At 38.5% G+C, this 11,394-nt stretch overlaps 1 protein-coding gene across 2 annotated transcripts in view; it reads left to right on the plus strand.

Moving 5' to 3' along the window:
* The window catches only part of EPHA7 (EPH receptor A7), a 286,870-nt gene that overhangs the window by 231,777 nt on the left and 43,699 nt on the right, over positions 1-11,394 (plus strand). For both annotated transcript variants that reach the window (XM_015412827.1, XM_015412826.1), the window contains exon 6: positions 8,499-8,623. In XM_015412827.1, coding sequence (XP_015268313.1) covers positions 8,499-8,623 — 125 coding nt within the window. The remainder of the gene's footprint in view (positions 1-8,498; positions 8,624-11,394) is intronic.

Consider the following 11,394-nt stretch of genomic DNA (forward strand, 5'->3'; position numbering starts at 1 on the left):
CACTCCAGATACATAATGGCTGGCTAAGTGGGGAAAGAAAATCCTACATGCTCAGAGGTTTTCTAGTAATTAAAATTTTATGATTATAGTGTATTATTAATTATACTGTACATATTACTGGATGTCCATGCTTGGTGGAGTGTTGCACATGGCATGCAGTAGTCATGTGACTCTTGGTTGATGGTAAATGTGCATGTGTTTCTCCATTAGCTACAGAGTGAGTGAGTACCACTGGCTTAAAGTAAATGAAGTTCATCTAGCATGACCTTAAAGAAACCAAAGTATCCAAATGATAATATTTACTTTCATATCAAGCTTAAACCTATTTTGCTATTTTAAATAAAATGCATCATTTATAATTTAGCATATACAATTATAACTTAGCATATAAAATTGTATACATTGGCATATTTATCAAATTGCCTTACTTTTCTACAAGCAAAATTACAAATATATCTAACAAGCAGGGACCCACAAAGACTTGCACGGGTCATCTCATTTCCCTTATATCCCCCTCCCCCACTTTTTCCTATTCCCCTTACCTAGTGTTACCTTTAACTGCTTCCTCCTTCTTCCCACCCACCGGCCAACATACTTTTGTCTGGTCCCCTATCTTCAGCTTTCCCTGACCGTGGCAGCTTCTCCAGATCCACACAGAATGTCTGGTTCACAATTAGCTATGATACTAAAGAAAGAGAGCTGCAAACTGATGCACCCTAGGCTACTATAGCATATTTCATTCATTGCAATGAGGAAAAGGTCTATTTCATAGGAATTTTCTTTAGCTCTCCCAAAGAATTCAATTTTTTCCCAATGAAAAAATTGAAACAAATCATTAGACTTTTTATGGTATAAATTTTGAGTGCATAAAATACTGTCTTACAGACCATTTCTCTCATTTAAATTATAAATATCTCAAAAAGACATTTTTAGTGCTCCCCCAGTTATATTATGAGTAAAATCTTATCTTAAAAAGCACTTCACGTATACTGAAGCAAACCAAAACATGAGATTTGGGGGGTGGGTTGGTGACCCCCAAATTTTCTACTGGAAAAACTGGACAAAAAGTCCTTGGGAGAGAATAGGGAAGGGTGAAACTAACTTTTCCCCTGCCCTGACCTGGACAGTCCAGGCTAGCCCAATAATCTCAGAAGCTAAGCAGGGTCAGCCCTGGTTAATATTTAAATGGGAGACCACCAAGGAAGTCTTGGGTTGCGATGCAGAGGCAGGTAATGGCAAACCACCTTTGAATGTCTCTTTCCTTGAAAACCCTGTGGAGTTGCCATAAGTCAGCTGTGACTTGACAGAAAACATCCCTTTTCTCAAAAATCCCCCCCCCCCAAGTCTTTTCCTCTACAGTTCAGATAGCCTGTGTTTTATGGAGTTCAAGTAGTCAATGTTAGGTTTGAAGTTTTATTGATACTTTCATGAAGTGAGATTTTATCCTGTGCAATGATTAAGTTGTTCCACTATGAGGTGTTAGGAATGGGTGGGATAGTAAAAAATAAATAAATAAGGGAAATTGATCTCTATAGAGAAAGTAAATGAACTCCCAAGGATTTCGAGTGTTGCATATCTTTATTAAACTATGGTGTTATATGATTTACATTAATTCCCTAACTTCCATTGCTGGGTTTCCCCTTTGGCTGTATATCTTGTTTGTTTGAATATTACATTTTGTTTGTTTACACATTGCATAAAAGTTAAAAATCAAAAATCTGAAGGACCAATTTTTGTTTGTTTTCACAATACTCCATCAAAATGATTAAAAGAGAACTGTGTTGACATGTTTGTGATACATGGAGATTCCTACTCTCTGGGGATGTAATGTCTGGCACATGTACTTGAAATTAACTGTCTGAAATTGGTGAATATAATTACAAAATAAATCAGCCACTGTAGAACCAGCTATTTTTCTAGCATTCTTCATTTAGTTGGAGAATTAGGTAAGGCAGTATTCATTGTATATTATTTATTTTATTTAAAACATTTGTATGCTGCTTTTCCATTCATTTTAGGAAACAAATAAAACAAAACAAAAAAGTCTTCGCCTGCTGACAAAAAACAAGGATAGAGGGAGCAGACAAAATTCTCTGGGGAGGGAGTTCAAAGTTTCAGCACCACAACCGAGAAGCTCAGATAGTGAGGGCACCCAAAGCAGGGTCTCTAAAGATGACAACAGTGATTGGGTAGCTTCATACTGGAGTCGTTCAGTGGTAAAGGGCAGATTTTGCATGACCAAGGACAGCCTCTGACATCTCCAGTTAAAATCATTTGGTATAGGAATGAGCTCTCCCTTACAGCCACTCCCAGTTACTTGGAGTAGTTTGTATTGCTCAACCCAAACCTAAGTATATTTTCTTAGAAATCTTACTGATTTTATTGGGATATGCTTACCAATAAACCTGTTAAGGATATCAGCTGAAATTTCACTAGCTTATACATAAAGCAAACTGAATATGGTAAGGGCACTTTAATTCCTAATTTTATGCATATATTTCAGGGGAACAGTTGTGGGCTGGAGGTATGAATTATGTTTTGATCCTGAATGAAGCAGCCTGGCAAATACCTATTTAAGCCACTCTAATCCATGGAGGAAGTGTGAAGTTTTTCTCATGTTGTTTGGCAATCACATCCAAGGACAATATAATCCTCCAAACCTCTTTGCCAAATGGATTAAATTATTCCATTTGTTAAATGGAGAAACCAGCCAAGTGGGAATTTCCATAGGGATTTTGGGCTTCGTCATAGTAGTATGCAGAATACTGGATGTAGAAAAATCAGGTCGGATTATAAATATGTGTCTTTTCCCTGAATATTTGCTTTTCTTTCAGGGGGGAAAAACCCCTTGAGTTGCATATCCTTCACACCAATGATTTTCTCGAATAATGAACATGTACATATAAAGGCCCTTTTACAGATCAACCATTGGAATTTTTAGTCCATAGCTGCAGTACAATGTTACCAGAAATGCTCAAAGGACATGTGCAGATACTATCCACACATACATTCCTAGATGTCGAGATCCTTTGTCTGTGTTTGAAATGAGCTCAAACTTTGGAGGGGTTTGGAATGGCAGACAGTGAGGGAGGCAATACTTAATTTTTAATCTTAATTGGACATAAAATTTACAGAAGGAAAATGCAGGTAGATTGAAAGTACAGTATAAAATGCTGAATTCTGGTGAATGGTTGGACTGCAAATAACTAGGTGGCATATAGAAGTCACACAAGCATTTGTGGAATAAGCAGCAACAAGCAAATGAGATTATTCCTTGTGAACGTTGTCCCAGTTGTGAAGATAGTCCTCCCTCAGGGTGGTCCAGAAAGTTACTAACCCTCAGTGTTGTTGGGAATGTACTGTGTCCCCCGAGAAAGAGAGAGAGGGAGAGGGAGAAAGGCAGAAGATGCAGGTTCTCTCTGAGCAGCACTTCACTGAAGGGATGGGACTTGGGGAAAAGGAAGAGTGAGAGGCAGAGCATAATGTTTCATACATTGTGTGGTTCAGAAGACTTAAAGCAGTTGAAGAAGTTCCAAAGTAGTGGCGGGGATCCAAGTGGAAGGAAGGGATGGATGTCTGTTCCATGATTTCAGTAGTGGAGGACCAAGATTTGGGGATGATATTGACCCTTATTTCTCCCTTATTTTTATTTTTATCCTGTTTTCATTGGGCATTTACTATTGGGGCCAAACCCTAGTGAAAATTTTCCTGTATTTTCTAATTTCAGATAAAAAGCATCTGTTATTGCCATATACAGGTCTCAGCAAACTTGGTTCCTCTGATTCACCACCATAGATGTAGTCATATGGGTCCCCACTGCTTGAATCCCACTGAAGGTGCTAACCATGAAATAAACAATGTAATAAAATAACACACACAAAATAGAAGCAACATTTTTAAATGAGGAGGTAAAGATGAAAATATAAGTCAAAACAAACTTTAGGTGCTTTTTGAAGGTAAGCAAGGAGAGTCAGGAAGAGGTTAAAATATTTAGAGGGGTGGAGTTCCTTACTAATTACCATGCACACAATGCTAACCTATTCACAAAGTAAGGAATAATGTTGGATCTCCAGACATTGTGTGCATGTGTGTACTGAGCCATCAAGCTGAAATTCCAAGGGAGTCACAAGGGACGTCTGTACTCTCCTGAAGACTCAGAGTGGAACTAAACATTCCAAGAAACAAGCAGCTATCACCAAAAATAGCAGTCTGCTTCACATCCTCCTTTGTCCTTGGTAATATATAGTTGTGCAGAATACATGCTGTGATGTCACCATGCTTTGCATTTTCATACTAGACTGCTCTGGAGCAAGGTCACTGACTTCCACTAGTGGAAGAGGTCGTCATGTCTGTAGAATGAAAGTCTAGATGTTAGTTTCTTCCTCAGGAAAAAGGAGATCATAACAAGGAGAAAATTGTTTTTCATCTGGTGAGATGGGAAAAATAATAGTTGATTTCTATAAGAATCTATATGATCAGAAGGAACAAAATATCCAAGAAATTGAGAACTTTTTGAATAAATATAAGAAAAAAATTACACCAGATCAAAAGGAAGTGCTGAACAAACCAATTGATGTTGGTGAGATAACAGAAACACTTAAAAAATTAAAGAAAAAGAAAACTCCAGGGCTAGACGGATTATCAACAGAATTTTATCAGGTCTTTAGTAAGCAAATTGAAAGTCCTCTGAAACTAACTATTCAAAATATTATTGATAATAAAAAAATTCCGAAATCTTGGGAGGAAGCACTAATCACATTAATCCCTAAGCAACAATCTGATACAACACAGATAAAAAATTATAGGCCCATCTCACTACTTAATAGTGATTATAAAATATATGCTGCAATTTTAGCAAACAGGCTTAAAAAGGTTTTACAACAAGTTATACACAGTGATCAAGCGGGCTTTCTCCCTCAAAGATATTTAAGAAATAATGTCAGGCTTATATTGGATGTGTTAGAATTTTATGAAAGTAATCCTGGTAACCAATTAGCTCTTTTATTTTTAGACGCCGAGAAGGCATTTGATAATGTTAGCTGGGAATTTTTACTGAGACAATTCAAACATTGGGACTGTGGAGAAGCCTTTCTTAATTCAATTCAAGCGGTATACCAACAACAAGAGGCTAAAATAGGCTTTAATGGTTATTTAACGAGTAAGATACAAATACAAAAGGGGACAAGGCAAGGCTGCCCTCTGTCTCCTTTATTGTTTATTTTTGCGATAGAACTATTCAACGATATGCTGAGGAAAGATCTATCCATTAAGGGGTTAAGTGTTAAGGGTGAACAGTTTAAAGTACTGGCATATGCCGATGATTTGGTCCTGGTGTTAGAAGATCCTATCTCATCATTAATGCAATTGTTATATAAGCTACAAATATATGGTCAAATAGCGGGATTGAAGGTAAACCACCAAAAATCCAAAATAATTACAAAGAATTGCCCTAAGGAAGTTGAAAAGAGGATTCAAGAGGAAACAGGATTTATAATAACCAAGAAAACCAAATATCTAGGGATTTGGATAACAAATAAGTGTTGTTCCCTGTATAGGGACAATTATAAAAATACATTGACAGACATTAAAAAAGATCTAGAAAGTTGGAGAGGCCTGCAATTATCACTGTTAGGAAGAATTGCCTCGATTAAAATGGCCATCCTACCGAAAGTAATGTTTTTATTTCAAACAATACCTGTTCTGAGGAACCAGGAATTCTTTAAAGAATTAACCAAAAGTTGCTCGGAGTTTATTTGGCAAAAAAGGAAACCAAGATTTAAATTACAACTAATGCAAAGCAAGAAGGAAATAGGCGGTTTAGCAATGCCGGTGTGGGAGTTATATTACAAGGCCGCGGTTCTAGTATGGGTTAAAGAATGGGCAACACTCTCTAATAGTAGACTTTTAAAATTAGAAGGGTTTGACCTCCCACAGGGGTGGCATGCCACGCTATGGTATGATAAAGAAAAGAAATATTTCGAACGGCATTATTTAAGAGGATCCCTAATAAAAATCTGGAGGGAAGTTAAATTACAATATTATAAGAAGACTCCTAGATTGAGGCATTAGAGATACTGTCATTGTACACACATGGGGAAAAGTGCTCTTATGATACTCTGTTGGACAGTATGAACAACTTAAAATCAAAGGAGATTTTGGTAAGTCAAAAAATAGAGCTGACCTGGTTACAGAATATGCAATTGAAATCAAGATTTAAGGAAGATGCGAGAATTGGTTTTTATGGGAAAGCAACTGATTTAGATAAGGTATGGCTCAGATCAGAAGCACAACTGATAAAAAGGCTATATAGCATCCTATTAGAGGGAAAAGTACAAGAAGAGGTGGTGTGGTCCAGTTTAAGGGCGTGGAATAAGGATCTAGGGTATACTATAGACCAGAGCAAATGGTTAAAAATGTGGGAGATAAATTTGAAAATTACGAGGGCCACAACATTTAAAGAAAATATTTATAAAGTTGCACATAGGTGGTATTTACACCCTTCGAGACTGGCAAAATTCTCAAAATCTGCGACAAATGTATGTTGGAAATGTCATCAGAACATAGGCACATATTTCCACATGTGGTGGACGTGCGCTAAGGCTAAGGATTACTGGGAGAAGGTTAAAAAAATGTTAGCAGAAGTTATGGAAGTAGAAGTACCTTTACGACCAGAAATTTTTTTAATAAACATATCAGAAATAGATGGGAAAGAAAGGAAAAATCTGCTGCTACATTGCATTACAGCTGCTAGAATTTGTTACGCCAAGTATTGGAAATCTGAGAAGACTCCGGATAAGCTAGAAGTGTTGCAAAAATGGTTCGAAGTCGTAGAAATGGATAAATTATCAAACACACTGAACGGGAAAGATGAAGAAATAGTTAAAAAAATGGAAAAGACTATTAGAATGGAATATTAAACCAAATGGTTAAGAGGAAATTAGGAAAACTCTATGAGGAATACATAAGGCTGTATGCTCGTCTGTGTTAATATCGATCAGTATGAGATGTTATGTCTTTGTGTGGTGTGGGTGTTTGGGAAAATTAATAAAAATACATTTAAAAAAAAAGGAAAAAGGAGATCATTTAAACAGGCATTAATGTTCCTAAATATGGGGTTAAAGCCTAAATATGTATGTCTGGATTGTACTACAGAGTGTGTGGGGGGTTACTTGATAACTTGCCTTCACTTAGAAGGCTAGTTTGTCAAGAGCAAAGCACATTTTTTGCATGGCATTTCATTTTCAATCTTTTTTTTCCCCAATCAAGCACTATTCCATCATTTGAAATGACCAGGAAGTACCTGGGTGTTAAGAATATCATAAATAGGCTATAACACTGGCATTGATGTAACATCTTCCATTCTCAGGTCATACATATTTTATTCTGCAAGGAAAGAAAAAACAAAGCAGCTGTGAATTGCATATTGGTATATTGGTAAATGTCAGTGGGGAATTGGAACGGTAGATCTCATCAGGAATGGACTGGGAAAATGAAAACTGCTCTGGAGCAAGGCTAGCTACAAGCCAAAACTACAGGGTCACTCAAGCTCAATGGGGCTGACAGTAGACATTAGCATCCACCACATCATCTCCCACACTAGAAACAGTGTAGGAGGAGACAGTTGGTGAGCTGGCACCAACTGCCATGGCTGAAAGGGGGTCTGTACCAAGTGCAGAGTTGCTGGGACTTGGCTCCACTTGCTCCTGGACAGCAGTAGCTCTCTAGAGCAATGACCCACCAGGAAATTTCCCTGTAAGTTAAATGACAGTCTGCCCCTGGATTTCATCAAATTCCATTCCAAAATGGACCTGAAGGTTTAGCAAATACAGTGGACTACACTGATATGCTGAAAGCACTATAGACTGCGGTAGTATTGCCCATTAAGCTTATCTTGGGCAAACATCTACTGATATACTGCTAGGCATACTTTCCTCAAGTTTTAGAAAATCAGCATTTAGACAAGCATGAAGATTTGCAGTGAAACCAGGTTTCTGTTATGTTAACATAGTATGGGTTATTGGAGGACATGATGAGTTTGAAGTGCAGCTGGAATTGCCCATGCTATGCATCTGAAATATGATCTCATTTTAAGTCCTTATTCCTTCATTTTTCCCTGAAAGTACTCCAGAAACATGTGTGATAAATATTTGGTCTACTGGTTTACCACAGGAGATTAATCTGAAAGCATATTTTCCTGGCTTAATTAGAATTCATTTGCTTAATTATCATTCTGATCCCATCAATTGCCATTTTGCAGTAACTTGAACAATGCTGTCTTTTGCTATTTGCACTTTAATTTAGATTTCTGTTATAGTTTATGAGCAGTAATAAGACCCTGCTTGAATATTCATTAGCTTTTGAATTGTGAACTATGGAAAGGTGTTTTCTCTTTTACCTTAATGATGGAGGCACAGCATGGGACTGATCAGTAGTGACACTTGATGGGAGGAATCCACTGCATTTTTCTCGTTGTTTATTGACACATCTTCTCCAAACAGCTCCCTCGCAAGTTAGCGGTGTAATGAAAGAGAAAGTGCTGCAAAGGAGTGTGGAGCTTTCTTGGCAGGAACCAGAGCATCCCAATGGAGTCATCACAGAATATGAAATCAAGTATTATGAGAAAGTAAGCACTACTCTGAAATGTTCAACTATGCTGTCTTCCTAACACATCCTTTTTCTGCGTTGTGGGCAAATGCTGCGTGCACATTGGATTCCTTTTATACTGCCTCTTCTATTGTCATTATGTCTATATTAAACATTTTTAAAAGCCCAGTCTTCAAAAATTACACTTAAAAATTAATAACTGGGATTACAAAATTTAATTGGTAGATAAATTCACAACAGTTGATTAATTAGTAGGGTCAGTTTTAATCAGTGAGGTCAGATTTAATTGGCGGGGATGAAAATTAAGGACACTTTTTTAACTTATTGCTTTCCATTATTTAATAGGCAAAAAAATAAGAATGGTATTTTCTTTAAATAATGATTTTTTGTTTGTTACATTGTTATTTGGTTCATACTCTGAAAAGGGTTAAACAATATGTAAATTATATGTAATTGATTAATCCATTTGAATGCAGGTGATTGATCTACTCATTTTTTAAATTGGAAACAGCCATGATTACGACACTCAGAATTATGAACACCTGACTGCTCCAACCAGAGATTTGGGATTCATTCAAACATTGTAAATGATTTTCTCCTTTAAAATATAACATCAGTGGAGAAAAATGTTTACATATGAATGTGGATTCTTGTGCAGAACAAAACTTGTAAGCAGTAGACAGTATTGCTGCTATCTACTCACATATTTTCTCTGCAAAATCTCCCCCGCACCCCTTCACTAGTTCCACTTTGTGGGAGAAAAAAATACATGACAACATTTATATATATATATTCCTGTGTATCTTCTTCCTGTGTACATTCTTTTCTTGGAAGGATTACCAGGATGAGTTGTATCTGATGACCTAGATAGCTTTCTACATTTATGTTTCTCAGTTATATTTGCCTGTTCTATACTCACAGGACTGTTTTGCTACGACAGAATGGGAAATTTTATTGATTTACCTCGAAGTGTTATTTTTAAATAGAACTTCCTATTTGAATGCTGACTCTCATTTTAATTGCCGGGGTGTTTTATACATATTTATGCTTGCTATCTGCCTAAAAGGCTGGAGTGACATTCCTTCAGGACCTGCCATAAGGCTGTGGTTTACAGCCTTGCACTGCTGTAACATTCAGTATTCCTGTTCTCTGCATTTATATAGCAGAACAGCCAGGCTTAAGATCAGTCCTTAACTGAATGTTCTTTTTTTCTTTCACTTGTCTCTACTCCTGAGATTTCTAGCCCTATTTGCAAAGCTAGGTAAACTTGAGTTTGTTTTTGAGGTCATCTAAATTACATTTGCACCCACTCAGTTTTACTTCTTCCCCCTTTCCTCCCCCACAATCTCATTCCATTCTGCCATTCTTGAGAGATAGTTACAACAAACCAAATCTATGTTGTTCTAAAGGACAATGTTGGCTGTTTGTAATCTATTTTTTGTAATCTAATAATATATATATTGTTAGATTGCACTAACAAAGGATCGGAGAATGATTTCAGCTCAGTGATTCAGCTTTATTTGAAGTAGCGAACAAACACTCAAACGCATTCAAAACCAGAACGACTTAACATTGGGAGCTATGCTCCTTTTAAACATTACCGGGCTAATATAGCCACGCCTATTTACAATTAACAACCAATGAGATTGATGAGTTAAAGACCAATGAGAGTCTTTCCCTCGCTGGAGCTTGTGCAGTTCCTGATTGGGGGTGACCAATGAGAGAGAGGTTCAGAGGAGCCTTCGGCTGGCTCAAGCTTTGCATGGGGAGTGAATGAGGCGATTCATACAAGCGATCTCAATACATTACAATTCCTCCCCCCTAAGTTAAGACATTACCCTTTACAAAACAGTCCATTACATTCGTAATCAGCGAGGTATTGAGGCGGTTGCCTGGTGCGCTGAGACCTGCGGAGTGGTGCAGGCTCAGAGGGCAAGGTCTGCGGGTGGTTTAGCAAAGGTTCTGTAAAACCTGGATCTGGTGCATTAACTGCTGGGTTTGCTATTTCGAGTTCAGGGGTCTGATCGGCTGATGGCATAGTACTGGGTAAGTCAGTACTCACCTCCGTGTCGGGAGGTCGGAAATCACTTCCAGGGGACTCGGTCGTCGGAGAGTCGGCACTGTCCTTAGCCCAACGTCTCCTCAACTGGTCTATGTGGCGCCGCAACGTCCTATCGTCGGCCAACTGCACCGCATACATATGAGTGCCGACAGAGTCTAATACCACCCCAGGGAGCCACAAATGCCCGTGTGCATAGTTCCGTGCAAAGACCGTGTCACCCTTCTCAAACATGCGCACCTTTGGTTGTGAGTCTGTACGCTCGGACTGATCCTCAGTTAAGTCCGGATGGAGCCGGTTCAAGCGGGTTGTGCGTCTGCGCCCCATTAATAACTCGGCCGGACTACGGCCCGTGGTACAGCAAGGTGTGGTGTGCTGCTGCAACAGGAATGTGCCCAGCCTTTGGCTCCAGTCCCCATCACACATTTTTCCTAGGGCCTCCTTAGCTGTCCTTACCATCCGTTCTGCCTGGCCATTAGATGCCGGATACGGCCGGACTACGGCCCGTGGTACAGCAAGGTGTGGTGTGCTGCTGCAACAGGAATGTGCCCAGCCTTTGGCTCCAGTCCCCATCACACATTTTTCCTAGGGCCTCCTTAGCTGTCCTTACCATCCGTTCTGCCTGGCCATTAGATGCCGGATGGAAAGGGGCAGAATTAATTTGGCGGATGCCATTACTAGTTAGGAATTGTTTAAATTCCTCGGAACAAATTGAGGCCCGTTGTCACTGA

The sequence above is a fragment of the Gekko japonicus genome, unplaced genomic scaffold (genome assembly GCF_001447785.1).
Source record: "Gekko japonicus isolate JY-2015 unplaced genomic scaffold, Gekko_japonicus_V1.1 scaffold1111, whole genome shotgun sequence".
NCBI classification, from domain to species: Eukaryota; Metazoa; Chordata; class Lepidosauria; order Squamata; family Gekkonidae; genus Gekko; species Gekko japonicus.